Source organism: Leptodactylus fuscus, chromosome 9 (assembly GCF_031893055.1).
Source record: "Leptodactylus fuscus isolate aLepFus1 chromosome 9, aLepFus1.hap2, whole genome shotgun sequence".
NCBI lineage: Eukaryota > Metazoa > Chordata > Amphibia > Anura > Leptodactylidae > Leptodactylus > Leptodactylus fuscus.
This window is the reverse complement of record NC_134273.1, coordinates 68,660,033-68,680,517: the sequence shown is the minus strand read 5'-3', so window position 1 is coordinate 68,680,517 and position 20,485 is coordinate 68,660,033. Positions and strand designations below refer to the sequence as shown.

At 43.5% G+C, this 20,485-nt stretch overlaps 1 protein-coding gene across 1 annotated transcript; it reads right to left on the bottom strand.

Moving 5' to 3' along the window:
• Positions 1-792: 792 nt before the first annotated feature.
• On the bottom strand, positions 793-20,276 carry LRRC8B (leucine rich repeat containing 8 VRAC subunit B). The gene is made up of 4 exons (XM_075287840.1): positions 20,211-20,276; positions 7,256-7,372; positions 2,980-5,099; positions 793-1,312 (listed from the first exon to the last, which is right to left on the bottom strand). The coding sequence occupies exons 3-4, from the start codon at positions 5,083-5,085 to the stop codon at positions 1,046-1,048; spliced, it is 2,373 nt and encodes a 790-aa protein (XP_075143941.1). The 5' UTR covers positions 5,086-5,099; positions 7,256-7,372; positions 20,211-20,276; the 3' UTR covers positions 793-1,045.
• Positions 20,277-20,485: the final 209 nt, after the last annotated feature.

The following is a 20,485-nucleotide window of genomic DNA, read 5'->3' as shown; positions in this document are numbered from 1 at the left end:
TAGGAACAAAAAATTGCATTTTAATGATAGAATCCATTTACAAAAAAAAAAAAAAAATCAGCTACCAGAAAACTCCTTCTATATCTCACACAGGACATCGGCAGGGATTTCACATTGCGGTTAATTAAAAAAAAAAATAATTAGATAATGAATCAAGACAAGCAACAAGGCTTGGAGCAGGCGACATCGGTGACTTTGGTTACACTCTCACCCATACATAACCAGTGCCATAGTATGTTCCACTCCACTGGATGAAATGTCCATGGGATCAATAGCATGTCTGATCCACAGATTTGTCTGAGATTCGTCAGTAATATCTACCTAATGTAAAACCTTTACACAGGTCATAAGTCTTACATCATTTCACACATTTCTAAATATACTAAGTCTACACACAGCTACAAACACAACTATATACGTTACTATCACAGTAGTTTATCGCACATCAACTTTTAAGAGTTTGGCATGCCTGGGTCTCTCAAAGATCCAAGGATTTTTGACATATGGCTACTTTTTTGGTCCCGTAAAGGGGTATTCCCACAAAAAAAAGACCTATTATGTGTTCACAGGATAATATATGGGGGGCCCCACCGAATAGTAAAACAATGGTCCCAAGCCCTCACTGCATAACCAAAGTGAGAAGGAGTGCGACTAGAGCGGCGGACGCACATCCCCCGGTTGCTCCTTCCAGCGTCTATGGGGCTTTCTTATAAGCAGCTCTACCATTTTCATCATCTTGTGCTATAATATACAGATAATAAACACTGAAAAGAGCAAAAAAGGATATTTTAGCTTTTTCGGTGGCAGGTTCTAGAAGTCAGAATAAGAAATGCTAATAATAATCCAGCGGCGGCAGCCAATAAATCTTTGTGTGTGCAAAAAGTACAGTATGAACAATGCAAAAATCTGCTGCCATATAATCGCCAGCCCATGAATGAAATAATGCTGCTACCCTGTTAGCTGTAGAGATCGGAAACTAAACTAGTCACAAAAATTGCAATGAAAAAAATGCAATAATAATAATAATCATCATGTTGTGGGTCTCCTATCTGTGCGCAGACTTGTGGTTCTCTTTTGTATAGGATGGCAGTGTATGCAGCACGTTGGTCTCTACAATAATACAGTTTGGTTTTAGGGACTGACAGGACTCAAGCTCGGGGGGAAGAGATTCAATCTGATTGCCGATCAGCTCTATCTTAATAAGGTTTGTCAATTCGCCGACGTGCGGTGACAGGCTGGTCAGGCTGTTCTTTCCTAGGAGTAGACACTGCAGTTTGCTGCAGTTAAACAGCCCATCGGGTAACATCTCAATCTGAAAGGGAAAAAAAAAGATAAAAATGTTAGGAAATCTATAAACTAGACACATTAAGAATTTTTTTTTTCTAATTTTCTTAGTTCTGAGTGGACCTTTACTTTATGGCAAACCCCAGTCAAAAGGCCTTTACTAAAAGTAGTGAGTACCTCTGATATACTGTAGAGCAACTACGCATGCCCGGGTCACAAGAAAATGTCCACTTACACAGTAAGCTGGTGTAGGCAGCCATTTTCTTGTGGCCCGGGCATGCGTAGTCGGCTCTGCCCGAGGCCTAGAAGATTGAAACCCAGGACAGAAGAAGACGTGGGGAGAGGGCGCTCCAGAAGAAGACAGAAGCAGCGCTGGAGATTTATCTTGCAGCATTGGGGACGCCCCCAGGGCTGTTTGAGCGCTGCGGACCGCCCCCAGTGCTGTGAGAGAACTCATTTGCATATAGAAGAAAAACGGGATTTCTACCGAACGGTGGCGCGGAGAAGACATCTAAAAGATAAGAGAAGAATAGCCTTACTTAAGGCCATTCCTACGTGTCAGTCAGAAAAAAAGGGTATCCAATAATAGGATCCCTTTAAACTCCTCTTCATTTTCTGTCATGTAAACATATCCTATAGAAATCATTAAGTCATATCCCTTTTGCAGGTACAAATGTTGGAGAGTACATAACTAAGCTCGGTCTGCTCCATTACATCACTTACTAGTCCCCTTCTAAAACGGAAGATGGACCAAGCAGTCCATAGAACAAGATGTCTTATAATCTACAGCTGCTCAGACAGGATGACAGTAAATGGAGGAAGCACATCCGCCACACTGACAGGCAATACACCATCAACATCTGTTTCCACATGATAAACTTTTATATTAACAATGGAAAAAAGGGAAAGCGGTGTATAAAAGTGAATAATCGAGCAATACAAAGTGATACGGCTAGAGTGGATATACAGAGCTGTGGAGTCCGTAGGCCAAGCCTCCAACTCGTATTTTTCCACAGCTCAGTTCCAACTCCATAAATAGCAGACCACCATGGCCAGTCAAAAACCGTAAAGACCCTCTAATTCATTAAAAAGCCAGGGTCAGGGGATAGTCGTACACATAAGGGAGAGTGTGTGTGCCTACATCGGCGTATGGAGACTTACAAGTCATTCCTGCTCCGCTAGGGATTCTGGGTAAAAAATGTGCAAATCTATTCTCCAGGATGTAATTAGTAGAACAGTGCCTCTGTATGCTGCCCTCTAGGGACAGCCCCCTTAACATCAGTTAATAAGCCTACTGACATGATGCGGGGTTTATAGCCAAATTAGGATTACTATTAAAAAGCCAGTGATTCACTTCCTATTCAATCTTCGTGCTGGCGCTGCCAGGCCTTGTTGGAGATGGTACGCCATATTTTCTGGGACTGCCCCATCCTCCGCCCTTGGTGGGTGGAAATTAAACTCCTTAGACACCCTCTTTGTGCAGGGTGTCCCGTTGCACCCCTTCACCTATCTTCTTAACTTGCCCCCTAGACATCTAGGTAAGAAAACATCTAAGCTGTTCCCCTCCAGCTTGCCCAGGGCCAGTTTATATAGATGTATATCTATTTTTGCGAGATAATCTTCTACTATTCTATTTTGCAGAGAATCCAAAAAAACGCATACCTTGGGATATCCTACCCAATGGAACATACTTACACTATTGTTTGTCACAGAGAAATACTGAAGATTCTTCAATAGCTGGATCTCGTCCGGGATGAAACTCAGATTGTTATGGCTGAGGTCTAATACCCGCAGCTTGTTGCAGAGAAATAGTTGTAGTGGCATCATTTCTATATTGTTGTGATTGAGATGGAGCTGTTCGAGGTTGGCTAAAGCTCCAATCTGTAGTGGTATGTAGGCTATAGAGTTGTGCCAAAGTTTCAAGCAGGTCAGTTTGGGCAAATGTTGAAAACTAATAATTTCTTCGACGGTTTTAAAGTTATTCCCTCTGAAGTCGATCTCCCTCAGTTCAGCCAGACTGAATATGGAATGTGGGATTCGCTCGAGGTCGCAGTTGATCAATTCCAGGCTGCTAAGGTTGACCATCTTCTTCAAACTAATTAAGATTAAGAGTCTATTTCCTTCATTGTTGATGCTAAGCTTCTGAAGAAACGGTAGCATGTCTGTAACCACGGGTGGGATCCGGGGAATGCTGGTCTTCAAGTAAAGGGTTGTCAGGTTCTTCAAGTCCTGAAGGCCCTCAATGTGTGCAAAGCTGTAGTTGTCAATACATCCCGCTAAATACAATTCCTTCAAGTTCTTCAAGAGGAAAATCCAAGATGGAATCTTCTCGACGGAAGTAAATTTCAGATGTAGAGTTTCGAGGTTGTCAGCCAGAAAGCTCAGGGCTTGTAGGTCCACAGTAAGTGTTGAGTGGTAGATGTGGAGTTCCTTCAGACTGACTAGCTGTGTGATCATCGGGGTGATCTTGGCATCTGGTATAAGTTCTAACTTCATGACTTCGATCTCGTTGAGTTCGAACACATTGTCTGGCACGCCACTCAGCATAAAGAGATGAAGCTCGGTTTTGTCCTTGGAATTTCGGATGAGTTTATTGCGCAGCATATCCACCGTCCACTCGTTGTTGAGATTAATCTGCTTGAGTCTGTTCTCGCTGACTTCGGACAAAAATATGGAGAAACGCTTGGAGTACAATGGATCGTACTGGTCTGCTAAGTGAAGGATAAAGGCAAAGTCGTTCTGGACGTCGGGGATGTCGCTGTAGTGACTCTTTTCTCGAACGGCTTCAAATGAATACTGTTTCAGGGAACTTCTCATCATCCACCACAAACTGTAAAAACAAGCAAACCCGTACAAAAATACAAGGAGAACGTAAAATGTAGCCAAAACCTTGAAAATTGCAGCAAGAGAATACACGCATTGGTATCTCTTGTACCCTGTAAATGCCTCAATGTCAACTTTACAGTCAATTTCAAATGTTATATGCATCAAAAAATAAGACACGTATGTAATAATCACGAGTAGAGCGAGGACTTTCACGACGATCTGCTTCAGATACAGTCTATAAATGATGTCCTTCTGCTCAACGTGAAGACGAAACTTGCGGACTTTTTCAAACAGGGCCTTGGCCTGTTCCCCTTCTTTCTTGTCCAGGACACTCGAAGCGTCATCCTCCACGGCAGTGGCTTCAACCCCATGTTGTACGGATTGTCTCCTTGCATCCGTATCTTCGCTAGTCAACCGTCGCGATGGCTTGTTTGACCAGTTTCTCATGGTCTGTTCTGCGACCGTCTCGGACAAAGCTCGAGTTGTCCATGGAGAATCGAAACACTTATACAGTATGGCAACAAAGTGCTCCAATCTAGAACTTGTGCTTGGGTAATGAAGCCAAAAATTGCTACACACAGCAAATATTATAGTATGAAGAAACACCAGGTAAGGAAAAAACTTTGTAAACCAATGCAGCTGCTTCTCGTAGCAAACGGCGTCAATGTAGGCGTATTGCTGGCGGTGTAACTCATTCTGGATTCCTCTTGAGGGACTGATTTTTCCCAGGGGATTGGCAGACAGATTAATCTTTACGCTGACTTGATCCAGAGGATGTGCACAGTGGTTGCCCACTTCCGCCTTACAAGGAAGACAGAGCATTCTGCTTTGTGTCAACTGCAGAGCACCGGCCAGGACGGCGATCATCAACATCACCATTGTGATATAATACCAGAACACGTCCCACCATGGCTTCAATATGTGATAGGAGGACTGGGCATCTGCCAAAATTTTGAGTTCTGTTACCGTGATCATGATGTCAGTGGTAGCTGTGGTAGGGAACAAAAAAATATATTAACTTAATGTGTGTAAAATGTGTCACATTACAATAGCCACTAGATTATTTTCAGGGGGTATACAGTTAGAAGTTTGCCTGTCTCCATTGTTCCACAATGGATGTTTCATTGGGAATAAACAACTACTAAAATCTGATATGTCAGGGGAGATGACCGATCCTCTTTAAAAGTGTTATGCCATGAAAATGAGTTCTCTTCAATTCTGAGAAGGGGGCAGTGGCAGGGCTAAAGTCGTGTGGGTATCGGTGCAAGCTTTTGTCCCCCTACAGTGAATTCTGGATAGTGATGGTTATGGGGGCTTCAGTGGTATCTTAGATACTTGAAAGGGATACAACTATAGTACCTACAACTGCAGTTATCCAGAATACGGTGAGCAGTGCAATGCCCGGCATGTAAACAGTACTGGAGCTGCGTGCTGTGGGAAACAGCTGATCTGCAGGGTACTAACAGTTTAAAGGGGCTCTATCACTAGGAAAAGTCATTTTTAACTAATCACACCTTTGCATAGCCCTTAGAAAGTCTATTTCACACCTACCTTTTGTATGTAGATTGCCTCACTGGTTTCTGAATAAGTCCGTTTATATTCATATGCTAATTAGACTAGTGCACGATAGAAGGTGCACACCTCTCCTATTGTCTTCTATGGGAGACCGCTGCTGCTGCTGATGACTCGCTTCCTGTTTGCTTCACACACATAGAAGATAATGGGAGAGAGGAGGCTGCTGGGAACTTCCTGAGCTGCCTGGAGGCTCATTAGCATATGAATAAAAACGGACTTATTCAGAGACCACTGAAGCAATCTACATACAAAAGGTAAGTGTGGAATAGCCTTTCTAAAGCCTATGCAAGCATGTGTTTAGATAAAAATGACTTTTCCAAGTGATAGAGCCCCTTTAAGAGATGTAAGAGATCAGTGGGAGTCCAATATGTGGGGCCTGAAATTGAGGCTCAGCGAACACGTGGGGCTCACTGACATTGCTATGCCTGTACATAATGTGACCACTGGGGTCCAATCACAGACCCCAGCAGTGACATCTGGGGCGTAGGGTCTCACTCACAGGCCAGAAGAGACCAGAGAGGATGCCAGGAATCGTCACCCAGGAGAGGCAAGTATAAGTATTTCTTATTATTAGTCACCTCCCCTGGGCTGGCATCTATTGGTAAGGGCCCAGTGACATTGGGTGGTCTGGGAACCGTAATGACACTGGAAGATGGGAGTATTTTCTCTCCCATTATCAATGTAGATGTTCCCCTGCTCTATTTAGATCAATGGGAGCACTAGATATAGCCAAGAGCACTTCAGCTACTTCCAGCGTTACCACTGAAATGAAAGTGTGTGCAGATCGGAGTCCACTGCTACATTCTCAATGGGAGAAATAAAACCACTCCCAGGACTCTGGATCAGTAGGGGTTTCAGCAGTCAGACCCTTACCAATAAGCAAGTTATCTTCTCAAATAGAGGACAGCTCAATTCTGTGGCATAACCCCTTCAGCATTTCATTGAGGATTGAATACAATACAATTGTGCTGTGAAATAAATGATCTTCTTTCTTAAAAATCATAGTCATCCTGTATGATATAACGAAGAGATATAAAGCCAGAGAACTGACTGATAACAGCGTGTAGAACGGTCCATAAATGCCTATAATGCAATACAGGCAAAGCACAAATGACAAGTGCAACTCTTACATGAGGGATCCATATTCAGGAAAGACAATTCAGTACCAAGTTTGTGTTTACACATCCATGGCCGCTCCCAGTCGAAAAGAAAAGAAGTTATACAATCCATGATGTAAGATCATCTCTTTTCTATTCATTTCAATGGAGAGTGATCACGTGGGCAGCAAGAATGGATGTTGCAATAAAGTTTTTCTTAGGATTCTCTTTCATGCAACCATTAAAGATCAGAATAGATCATCAATAAGAGATCAGACCCTCACTGATCTCTTATTGATGATGTATTCAGAGGATAGGATCAATAAAAAGAACTGGAAATCCCTTTAAGATAACTTCCAAAGTTCTCATACCTTATTGTTCATTGTTTGATACTTTCAGACTAACTCCATTGGCCAGCATGATTTGGATGGAAGGATCAGTAAGTCTTCCAATGTGTTTCCCGTGTAACTTACCTCAAAAAGGCAGACTGGAGAATGTTTTCAGTCAGGGGGTCTGCATCTTTTGTACAGTCTCAATCTCTTCATTTCTGCTTTCATTCTGGATCATAGCCCAACGCCATTGTAATCCTCCTGGAAGAAGGAAAGTACGTGAACCATAACAAAGAGATATATAGCAACTTAGTATATAAACACAGATTCAGAGGCTTCTTAGTCCCTATGAAAACACACATACGTTTTCCTTATAGGGTTCCATATTCCATAATGTTGGTGAAAACTAGATGGGGGGGGGGACAAAAAACCAACACCCGGCAACATAATGCTCAGTCCTCCTGGATAATACCAGATACATTTCAGATTTATGTCAGCCAGGCTGTTCTGGGAAGGGTCAAACATGGGAACAATTGTCACACTCCCATGGGAAATACATGGATGTTTCTGTGAAACGCGTTGTTATGTGCTGCAGTATTGCTAGAAGTACAGCAAAGAAAAGCTGGAAGCGAGGACGGCCGCTCATTAATCCATCTCTTGGACACATATATTTATATATTTTTAGCAGTACCTATATCCAGGTGTGAATAGTCCAATTGCTTACGTCATATGACTGGCACAGTCACCCTAAGTATCTGGTGTTCTGTTTATCCAAATCTCTTCTGCCGTTCCAAAGATATAAGCCCTTTTTGTGTTAATGTGACCAAGGGAAGGATTAAGTGGTATATAAATGAGTGGCCGTTAGGGTTGAGCCGATCTTAACTTTTCAGGATCGATTTTGAAATCTGATTTCCGATCATTTTTCATTCGAACCCAATTCCGATCCCAATACAAGTCAATGGGATTTTATTTACTAATTGGAGATCGGATTTTAAAAACAATCCTATTCACTATACAGCATGGAATCTAACAATAGAACGCTTTAATTGTTAGAATCCACGCTGTGTAGTGATTTTTTTTAATCACTAAGTAGCCAGAGGATTTTTTTTTTAATCCTCTGGCTTAGTCCCCCCTGGTGTCCACTTACCTGCAGAGATGGCTGCTCCGATGCCCGGTGTTCTCAGTCTTCCTCGCCTCGCTGCCCCCACCTCCCAGGTTAGGAGAGTATGGGTGGGTACAGGGTGGGGAGACGTCACGTCTCCCCTCCCAGTACCCGCCCACACTCTCCTAAGCCACAAGCCCCGCCTTCTTCCTAGCTCTTTAACACTAATCTGGGAGGCAGGGGCAGCGAGGCGAAGAAGAACAAGAACACTGGGCACCGGACCAGCCATCTCTGCAGGTAAGTAGCTACTAGAGATGATAGCTAGTCTCCCATTAGAATGAATGGACGCCGCCAGCGTGCAGGGAGTTAAGGCTGTGTGCCGGCTGCTTCCATTCATTCCTATGGAACCGCAGCAGAGCCTTCACACTGAGTATACGCTCCGCTTAGGACAGAAGATGACAGAGGGAGAGGCCATTGCAGAAGAAATATAAGGGTCGCTGGAGAGTTCTCTCGCAGCATTGGGGACACCCCCAGTGCTGTTTGAGCGCTAGAGACTGCCCCCAGTGCTGCGAGAGAACTCGTTTGCATACTGAAGAAAACCAGGATTTCTACCGAATGGCGGTGTGATGAAGACATCTAAAGGTAGGAGAAGAATTGCCTTTCTTAAGGCTATTCCTACGTGTTAGTCAGAAAAAAAGGGTATCCAATAATAGGATCTCTTTAAGAAGAAATTCAGGGGAAAAAAAAAGGTTTTGAATAAACATTTCTAAGACCAGACAACATCTGCTTGTTTCTCAGATTGTGCTGAATGACCAGATAATGTACATTTCATGTGTCTGCAGGAAGTAGGATGCTTCTAGTACCACAAGTTCCCACAGTTCCCTCCAAAAATATTTGACCGAAGACCCACACTCCACATAAAAAAAGGACAGGAATATGCGCTGAAAGGATAATATCATAACATGTACAATACACAGAAGAGGACAACGTTTTGCAGCAATTGGACGTCTTGGTCTTTGTGAAAACGATGTCGGCCTACAGGTAAGTTTCTATCCTTTAGACATTAGTAAGTATTGAACCTTTATTGAAAGGCCATTTTATAGCCCAATCAACGGGGTTTAAAAGGTAAGTACCAGAAATTATATCACATTATTGCTACAGTAACAAATAATGTCTGACAGGGAACAGGAGGCAGGACTGGTCAGGATCTGAACGGTAATTTTGTTATTTCGACACATATAAAATGGAATGGACATTATTCCTAGGTCTTCAGGGGACCAGATAACAGTGATTGTTGGTACCTTTCATAAGAAAAGGGCGGTATAACTCATGGATGGCAGAAGTGCCCGCTCAGCCAGTCACTGGGACAGTGCCCTTCATCAGGCATATGAATGAGCTAGGCATGGTGGGCAGCTGTGTGTATCTTCTCCACTCAGCACGCTTGACCATGACTGTCAGCCATTTATGCAGGAGTCGGAGAAGGAGTAGGAGTCGGGATGAGGAAAAATGAAGGAGTCAGAGTCAGTATGGCCTATTAATTCCATAGATCTGATGCTCTGGTAGTCGCTGTACCAACCTTCTCTTGGATCACCCAGCAGAGACTAGAGGGAAGCATGGCAGACTAATAAAGTACGGCATGCACAGTGTAGTCCAAGAAGCAGGTGGACATTTTACATAAAGGGGTGGCGGGTATATTACAGAAAACAGGCCCATCAGGATCTACACAGTCCAGTCATATTAATGTGACCGCTGCCTACTTTTGACGTCAACGTTAAATAACCAATGGCAGAAGGCACGTGTCATCAGCCATCTGCGTACACTCATCATTGTGGAAGGCACGATGGATCAGCACAACTATGCATCTATCCTTGTGGACCATGTTCACCCCTACATGGGAATTGTTTTTCCTCAGGATGATGGCATCTACCAGCAGGACAATACGACGTGTTATAAAGCTCGCAGTGTACATGCGTGGTTAGAGGAGCACCAGGATGAGATTACTGTACTCCCTTGGCCAGAAAATTCCCCGGACTTGAACCCAACCGAGAATCTGTGGGACCACCTCGATTGGGTTGTTCGCGCCATGGATGCTCAACCGTGTAACCTAGTACAGCTGGACACGGCACTGGAGTCGGCATGGCTCAACATCCCAGTGATCATCATCACAACATCCCCTCTCTTCCTGCACGTCTTGCAGCGATCCGCTCTGCCAAAGGGGGTTATTCTGGATTTTGACAGGTGGTCACATTAATGGGACTGGACTGTGTATATCTGCACCACAGTTCAGACACTGATCTAGACTGAACACAGAATATCAGATTTTCTTGAAATCTTCCTCCAACATAAACCAAACAATCACATATAATATATGGATGCCAAAGAAAGTCTGAGGACACACATTGAGAATCCCTCCTTATACCTCTCCAACCCCACACTGCTGCGTTTTTGTCCCTCATTCCCCCCAAAGTCATGTTTTTTGCTGTAATTCACTACATGTGACCTTAGTATCCAAGTCCAACTGCGTAACAGGATTAGAAAGAAAAGGTGGCTTTTTTCTTTCAGAAACAGAGCAACCCCTGTCCACGAGTTGTGCTTGGTACGGCACCTTAGCTCCACTGAAGTGAAGGGAGCGGTGTATAGACTGTGGACAGATCTGGCACTACATTGGGAGAACGCACGTATGTATTGTACAAACTCCATAATGTACAGGTGTATAGTCTTGGGAGAAGTAAAAGGGAAGGTCTCTGCAATTTCTCTACAATTGATATTCTCTGAATAGTAGCTAATAAAAGCTCATTGCCAGCGGACACCTAAATGAGAATCATTAGTAATTACCGAATAGTACAAAGTATTCTGAAAGAGAGAAATCAATAGAGACTGCACAAAGGAACAAAGCCTAACAGGGAACATAACAAGGAAATCCTACCGACCACCTACAGAAATAGATTACGGGCAGCATGGTGGCTCAGTGGTTAGCACGAGTGCCTTACAGCCCTGTCCTGGGTTCAACATCTGCAAGGAGTCTGTGTGTTCTTCCCGTGAGTTTCTAGATCTGTAAAACGCTATGGATTCAGTCACTGGCTATCAGAGTTGCAGCATATACCTACAAATTGCTTTTTCAAGGAAATGCTAAAGCTATGTACCGAGTTTCCCGGTGACAGACTCTTGGTATCATACTGAGTTTCCTTGTGACACACTCCCTTGAATGGTAATGCAAACTGTTGAATCCAGAATGCTTAATGTCTGTATTATGTAATAGTCACACTATACGGATATGAAGCTATAAATAATAAAAAAAATAAATACAACCTAGGCTTTATGCCAGAGAATCAGGATACTGGCCATTGTGCCAAGTCTTAGCTTAACCACTAATATATTCTCAGTTTTTTCAGTGTCTGCCCTCGGCCCCCTCACCCCCCTGGACCCCCTCACTTCTATAGGCCATCTGTGAACATTATCATTGGGATCGCATGATGTCTGATGTGCGACTCTGACAAATGCCTAGGATACGTCAAAAGTTTTCCAAAACATGAACCAACCCACCGCCTATTTTAACCAATAAATCTTAAATGTGCTCATAAATTGTCCTCTATCTCTGGCCAGTTTCACACGAGTGTAATAAGCGCACAATTTTGATCCCTGCGATTCATTGCTTTTGGGTCACTAGAGCCAGGGTCAGGCCTGGATTATTGGCCACAGTACTGTAGTAAGTAAGCGCCCGTGTTATGCTCATGTGATCCTGCCCTTTGGCTGCATTTACACAACCAATAAAACTCCATGCGAGGGCTGTAAATATAGTGTCAAAGAGGAGAAAGCAGTAAAGCCTTAAAGGGTTACTCCTAATATGTAAGCAGTGGGAGCCTGACTGATAAGAAGAATGGGGGTCCTGTGTCCCCAGTTTGGAAAGATCATTCTGCTTTCACTTTTTGGCATAGGAGCCCTAAGGGCTCGTTCACACGTGAGCCCAGGGGAGGTTTTTGACAGCGGATTTCGCGTCAAAAACCTCCCCTTACAATGGTGGTCTATGCAGACCGCCAGGCTTTTTTTTCCCGCTAGCGGCGGGCTGCTGCTAGCGGAGAAAAGAAGCGACCTGCCCTATCTTCAGGCAGAAGCCGCGCGGGTTGAGCCGCGCGGCTTCCGCCCCCAGCAGCACCCTTCTATGTCGGCTCATTCGAGCCGACAGTGGAGGGGAAAGCCGCGACCGCGATGGTCGTGGCAGGCGGGTTTTGACCAGAGAGAGACGCAGCTCGGGGAGAGTGAGCGTCAGACCCTACCTATCATTAAGTGGATTCTGCCTCGCAAAACCCCTTGAAAGGAATGGGAGGCAGGAAAGAATAAAAAAGTAGCAGTTTTTGCAAAAACTAATGCAAAAAAAAAAGGCCTAGGACCTCATACCTTTTTTTTTCTTATTGAAATAAATTGGATAGTTGGGAGTTTTGTGGATTCTGCCACAAAATTCGGCCTGCATAGAACTACGTGTGAACCTACCCTTTTGCGGATGTGCCGTATATTTAGAATCCAAGATAGGATTGGATCTATAAGGTTAGCAAATCCTTAAGAAGAATTTGGGGAAGTGTTTTCCAATCTCTCAGGAGACAATGAAATCCCATTGTCATATATATATATATATATATATATATATATATACACATATATATAGTGGTTATGTATAAAGCTGTAATGCAGCTTGGGCCCATTTCTGCGCTTGTATTGCAGATATGAATCCCAGTCTGATTATGGTCAGATCACCAACAAACGGTATTATAAGGACCTACAGTACATTGTGGTTAATTTAGGTGATCACAATGGATCCTAATATTGGCTCAGCAATGTACCTACTGGTCTACATCCATACAATACTCGCTGTCCAGAGCTGCTCCATATTGTAAAGGCTTGTTTACACTTGACAGTTATCACTGGTCGCTGAGAAATTGCAAAGATAATAGACCATTGTGAAAGCCGGGCCATGTAAACTCTGAATGCGGCAATAGCTGTACATGTAAATTCTGCTAGTACTGATATTTATATATATGAAAACTATTGCTGGCTAGTGCACAGCTCCTACCAGAGTTGCTGCTAAGACCCAATGACACTGCCCGCCAACAATAAGTATAAGGCTGAGTTCACATGGGGTATTTTGGTCAGGGTTTTGAGGCCGTATCCGCCTCAAAATCCTGACCAAAAAGACGTCTCCCATTGAAATCAATGGGAGCCAGTCAATTCTTGTTTCCAAGAGTGGTTTGTTCCGGCTCCCGGAAAAAAGAACGGACATGCTCATTCTTCAGGCCGAGTCGTCTCGCGAATCTGCCTGAAGATACTCCCTCCTCTCGACTAGGTCTAATCCGGAGTGGAGTGAGCGCAGCTACCCGTATTTTGGGCCAGAACCTGAGGCGGACTCCTCCTCAGGTTCTGGATTAAAAAACCCCATGTGAACCTGGCCTTACAATCATGGAAACCATCAGCAGATGGTCAGCTGCAATGCATTTGTTATTTGTTTTCCATCGTCCACCCTTCGCTTAGCACACAGGGCCATTTTAATTCAGAGAACAATAAACTGGCAGATATGTCCAGGATCCTTATTTAGGATGGATCACTTTACAGTTTTGTATGGTATTTAGACTGAATGAGCAGGGGGCAATTCATTAGACTAAGACAAAGGATTTGCTAAATTCCAGAAGCTTTCTATGACATAAACCTGTGCCATGACTGTTAGGATTGTATATAGCGTACTACTTAAACCAGTAGTCAGTAATACAGTAAATTATCAGACTTATTACCTACATTCTACTAGAAATACCATAAAACATTTGGAGAAATTAGCCAAGGGAGCCATAAATCATCTGGTGAGGCGCTCTGCACTTCTGGTAACTTCTGACTAGTTCCTGGAGTCCTACATGGAAATCTCCCAACACCCATTAATCCACCAGACCCCTCCAGTATAGATATTATTCATCTGGAATAGCAAAGAAAGCCTTACACTACAGGTATTCAGTGTCTGCTACTCTCATTCATCAGAGGATAAGAGCAACAGACATTAAATGACAGAGGCAGCCGGGCCCCTTAGTCCATCTTGCTTTCACCTCATTGTAAAATTCAGGGCTTCTTTTTTTTGTTTGCTGATAGAAGACAGTGGTGTGTGCAGGACTTTCTTCCATAACAAAAGTGAACAAACAGGCCAGAAGAAAGTGTCCGCCATGCTGCTTACATTAGAGTCAATCAGAACAGACACGGACAGAAGGGGCTCCATGTGTGTCCGTCACTCTGCTATAGTTCATGTCAGTGGTTATCCTATGATGGATGACAGCAACAGACATTAATAACGCTTTAATATAGTAAAACATCTCCACTTTAAAGACAGTTTTTCTTCAGTGACCGATTCTCCCGCTATTATACACTATGGAAGCCGCCTCTATATGAGCAAACTGCCCCCTTATGCAACCAAAAACCAAGCAAGTTTTCGGTGGGAATTCCATTGAAAAGACCCATCGTGATCCCAACATGGATGAAACTCTGTGTCACGTGACTATATCACACTACAGCGGATGCCAGGTGTTTAACTATGGCGGCTGCCCGGGAGTCAGGTGGCCGCCATAGCTGCCGGATGTCTACTGTTTTACACAGTAGATACCCAGCGCTAATGTCTCCGGTTGGTGCCTCGGTCAAAGCTGACCGAGGCGCAATCTTCCCGGCGGCGCATGGGCACTCTACAAATCTATAAAAATATTTTTCCTGTACAGTAAACGCCATAGCAGGAAAGAGTCAAAAGTGCCAAACCACCGTTTTTTCACTGTTTTGCTTCTTATAAAAATTATTAATACAAAGTGATCAAAGCAATAGCATTTCCCCAAAATGGTAGAACTACCTGGCCCTGCAAAAAAAGTCGCCCTATGCATCGTACACGGACGTATAAAAAAAAAAGTTATGGGTGTCAGAATATGGCGACTTTTAGAAAAAATTTTTTTTAACACAGTTTTGGATTTTTGTTAAGGGGTTAAAATGTAAATAAAACCATATTAATTTGGTATCCCTGGAATTGTACTGAAACACAGAATACATGGGACAGGTCATTGTGGCTGCACAGTGAACGCCGTAAAACTGAAGCCCGTAAGGAAGTCGCAGAAATGCACTTTTTGTTCAAATCCACCCCATTCTGAATTTTTTTCCAGCTTCACAGTACATTATACAGAATAATTAATGGCGGCATCATGAAGAACAATTTGTCCCGCAAAGATTAAGAACTTAGATGGCTCTGAGAGCGGAGAAATAAAAAAGTTATGGGGTTTAGAAGGAGGGGAGTCAAAAACGAAAATCGAAATATGCCGTTGGCGGGAAGGGGTTAAACTAATTATCAGAGTAAAATCTTGATTTTTATTATAATCTGTATAACAGAGAGGCATCTTTGGAAAGTAAAGAAGCTGCTATACAAAATACTTTCATCGATTTGATCCAGATTTTTCTGCTGACAGACTCCCTGAATGATCTGACAAAAGGACGCATCTCTCCCTAGCAATGCTGCCTCTATAACCAGCGGTGATCTGATAATTCAGGATAAATCATCAATATCACAATCCCTGAAAAGAGCTTTAAAATTTTTAATAATAATAATAAAAAAAACAAACATGCAAGATAATTACTATGCAACAAAGCTACCCCCTTAAGGACCAGGCCATTTTTTGGTTTCGCATTTTCGTTTTTCCCTCCTCACATTTCAAGAGCCATAACTTTTTCATTTTTCAGTTCACAGAGTCACATGATAGCTTATTGTTTGCGGGACAAATTGTACTTTGTAATGGCACCATTCAATATGCTGTGCAATGTACTGGGAAGCTGGAAAAAAATTCAGAATGAGGCGCAATTGGAGAAAAAATGCATTTGCGCCATTTTCTTATGGGTTTAATTTTTACAGCGTTCACTGTTTGGTACAAATGACATGTTACCTGTGTTCTACGTGTCAGTACAAACGCGGTGATACCAAATTTATATAGTATTTGAAATTTTTTGATACTTTTAAAAAAATGATAAACTTTGCAAAATAGAAAAAAAAATTTGTGTCATCATGTTCTAACACCTGTAACTTTTTCATATTTCCATGTATGGAGCTGGTTGTGGTGTCTTTTTATGCGGGACAAGATGACGTTTCTATTGATACCATTTGGGGAAAGATCCGATGGTTTGATCACTTTTTATTCAATTTTTTATAGGAGGCAAAGTGTTGAAAAAAACGCTTTTTGGCTGTTTTTATTTTTTTTGCCGCTACGCCGTTCGCATTACGGGATAAATGTTTTAATATTCTAATAGTTCAGGCATTTTGGAGCGCAGGGATACCTAATATGTTTATGTTTAATGTTCTTTAATTACTTTTATAGCTGATCTAGGGAAAGGGGGGTGATTTGAACTTTTATATTTTTTTTATTTTTTTAATACTTTTAAAAACTTTTTTTTTCTTCTGTTACATTTATGATCAGACCCCTTAGGTACCTTGAAACCTAGGGAGTCTGATCGCTCATACTATTCACTGCAATACTACAGTATTGCAGTGAATAGGAAAATCGCAGCACTTCTATTAGACGATGCCTCTGGCCTCTGGCATCGTCTAATAGATCTAGTGCAGAGACAAGCCTGGAAGCCTTCAATAGGCTTCCGGCTGTCATAGCAACCGATCACCGCCCTCTTGTGACGTTCAGGAGGGCGGCGATCGGCAAAACATGGCGGCGCCCATGCCGCCGGCGCCGTTTACACACTGCGGTCACGTTTGACCGCAGTGTGTAAAGGGTTAACAGCAGCGATCGGCTCGGGCACCGACCGCTGCTGTTAGTGGCAGGTCCTGGCTGTATTATACAGCCGGCATCTGCCGTGTATGGAGCGAGCTCAGCGTGTGAGCTCGCTCCATACATCCCCATGCGACCCATGATGTACAGTTACGTCAAGGGTCGCTAAGGGGCTACAAATGTCAGCCCGCGATGGTCACCAATCTGGTACTTACCTATATTCTGATATAGTTACTGCAGTCACAGGTTTTAGGGTTGTGGTACTCTCATCTGTGTCCATGCAGACATTACCAGCTCGCTCCTGACAAGGCTATTACTTTATGGTTACTTTTCCTGTCATATAAGTGTATTTATTACACTGTACCAGAGTATATTGTCCTGACATTCACAATCCCTTAAAGTGCCCCTGCATTGAGATCTAGCAGAGACTACTATACACCGGTATACTGAGCTGCTTACCCTCCAATCCAGTTTGTAGGCAGAATCCCAGAATGCAGAGCTGATATACAGATATATAGATATATAGTATAACCAGTGATAATACTCGTCTATGGACAAGCACTGTGAGCAGAGGGAGGGGGCGCTCCTCCCCGCTCACATTGTACAGTGCTATAGGCGCTGCTGTGGAGGAGGATGTACCTGACTGACTGTCAGGAACGCCCTTCTGACTGTAAAGAGCTACGGTACCGGGACCGATAGCGCTTTACCCGGGACACAGATCGGGAAAGCCGACAGTGCCCTGAATTCAGCGCCTTGTCGGCTTTCCAGCAGTATATGGAACTGCCTGTGCCCCAAACCATGAAAGGTCCTCTTTAAAGGGGCTCTATCATAGGAATAACATGATATTCATATGCCTGATTAGCCTTTTCTTGTGTTCTTTCTTCCATTGTCCACAAGAAAATGGTGCTCGGACATGTGCAGTAGCGCTCAGAAGGTAGCGTTACTGCTCATGCCCGAGATTTCAATGCGCAGGAGCGAGATTAGAGACGATGGGGGAGGTTACATGGTCAAAGGAGGAGGAATTCTCTGAGCACAGGGGGGTGCATGGTGGCTTGGGGGAACAACCAGGGTGCACGGAGAGACTCATTTACATTTTTTAAAATCACGTTATTCCAATGACAGAGCCCCTTTAAGTCTGGTCGAATTGCAGAAGGTCCCATGTGCTAGAAGTCTCTATTATATTATCCCGTTTCTGATATACTGTAGATGGCGTTTCCCCAAATAATGAGAGATTCTTATTATTTTTTGTTGGGGTGTGGTTGTAGTCCCTGATACATTCGGGTAGTTCTGAAGCTCATTGTTACATTTACTGATAATCATAAGAACAGAAACATTGTATAAAGATACAAATAGACTCGTAAAAAAACAGAACTTCTATGTGGCCAAGTAATAAAAGATTTACTACATATAAACTTCCATGTCCCACACTTATAATATTGTACCTAGAACTCCTGACAGGGCAAATTGTACAAAGCGGGGGCATAGGATACTGAAATGAGTTGCAAAAAGTAAAAAGCAGAAGTGGTTTCATTCATAGCTGAATCTGCTGACCTGTTACATTTTGCAATGCAGCCAAAAGACGTATGTACCTTATATGTCCCCAAGCTTCAGCCCAAGCGTGCCCATAGAACGTCACCACAACAGTTACTATAGCTTTCTTGCATTATATTCCTTAGTTGTGCGACCCACATGGATCTGCAATTGGTGACTGATCCTTATAGGACACCAATATTATTAGGCTGGCGATATACATTATATGAAGATCGAGCAAACTGCCAATTTGTGCCGGACTGTCTAACCATCTAATGTTTGTGAGGGGGTGGAAGCAGCAACACGAAAATGGCCACAGGCATGGCAGAGCCGACCGCGCATGCGTCCCATAAAGCCAGAAGAAGACGTCACGGATAGAGATGAGCAAGTACCACTCGAAACTTCAGTTTCGAATACCTCACTCCCATAGGAATGAATGGGAGCGGGCGAACTAGAAGGGGTTAAGCACTGGCCGGCGCGTGGCCGCTCCCATTCATTCCAATGGAGTGAGGTATTCGAAACTGCAGTTTTGAATACTATTTGCTCATCTCTAGTCGAGGAGAGGGCGTTCCAGAGAAAGAAGAGGCAGTCGCTGGAGAGTTCTCTCGCAGCACTGGGGACACCCCCAGTGCTGTGAGAGAACTCATTTGCATACCGTTAAAAACCAGGTTATCTACGAAACGGCAGCGCGGAGAAGACATCTAAAGGTAGGAGAAGAATAGCCTTTCTTAAGGCTATTTCTACGTGTTCGCGAGGAAAAATACAGTTTTAATGATAGAATCCCTTTAAGACAATGAGTTGGGACCAGAAAACTGGCGTGAGTTCTTCCAGAAGTCTACCTGACTCGATAGATTTCTTTTCTTGCCCACGGGAGAGCCCGAGCCTCTCAATAATTCAGACGCCGCGGGCGCCAGTAGGGAATTTGTGGGAAACGACAATCTCCATAACTTCCCACCACTTAGATTTTTTTTTCCCTTTTATTTTTTTGCAGCCAGATGTTTCCATTAACCCCGCAGGGAATTACAAAACTCTCTACAAACTGCGTTTTTTGTGCCTTTTCATTGTTTTTGGGCCTTTTTACCATTTTTGGTGCCGTATGCTTTGCGCTTGTTATTTTTCTACTCTCCACAGATTTCCCTACGGAAAAAAAAGACTGAGGCAAAGATGGGCAATTAAAAAAAGCCACAAAATAATGCTTTGTAGCACTTTAACGGCATTTTTACCACAAAAAATACGTCACGCCCAATTTTCCTGCTTGTTCTGAATAACCTTACATAGGTAGGGATTTCAGGCTATGTTTTTGCCTCTTTGGCATATTTTTCTCAGCATACCACCACTTGTTTCTCGTGTACATTTGACATGGCGCCAAATTTCAGGACTTTTCACTGAAACCATAAAAAATGGCAGAAATTCAAGGTATCACTGTCACCCATGACAACCAATCAGATGGCTTCTTTTATTTTTAAATCTAAGCTGTGAAGATGAAAGCAGGCATGTGATTGGCTGCAAGGTTATCTGAGGTCCAGCGTGTCATACGTGCAATATCCAGATCCCACCTCAGTATAGGAGCAGTCTCCATCATATACATCACTCACAGCTGTATATAGACAGACATTATACAAAGCCTCATCACTCCTCTTCCCAGCGGCCGCCTGACTGACTCTAACAATAACAGACACACCTCGCAGCTTTCACTTACATGGCTCAGCTCCCATCTATCCCATCAGCCTGTGGCCTCTGTCAGCTGCTTCTTCCTACTCCCTCACAGATGCACAACACTGCTAGACACACCAGCCAATGGCGTCTCGCCGTGATCCTGGCGCCTCATCCTATTGGCTACTGAGGCTGTCAGTCACCTCGCATCCACCTCTAGTAAGAGAGAACGAGCGACCTCTGCTGGAAGGGGCGGTACTAAGCGCCGAGCCCTGCTATTGGCTGAGGTACCTATCAATCATGTCATCCTCCTGTGCCTTG

What these genes read in the sequence shown, in the direction of transcription:
- LRRC8B (XM_075287840.1), bottom strand. Translation starts at nt 5,085, where the DNA reads ATGATCACGGTAACAGAACTCAAAATTTTGGCAGATGCCCAGTCCTCC. An exon ending in TCTCTGTGACAAACAATAGT is followed by an intron (nt 1,313 to 2,979) that starts GTAAGTATGTTC and finishes TTTCCCTTTCAG; the next exon opens with ATTGAGATGTTACCCGATGG.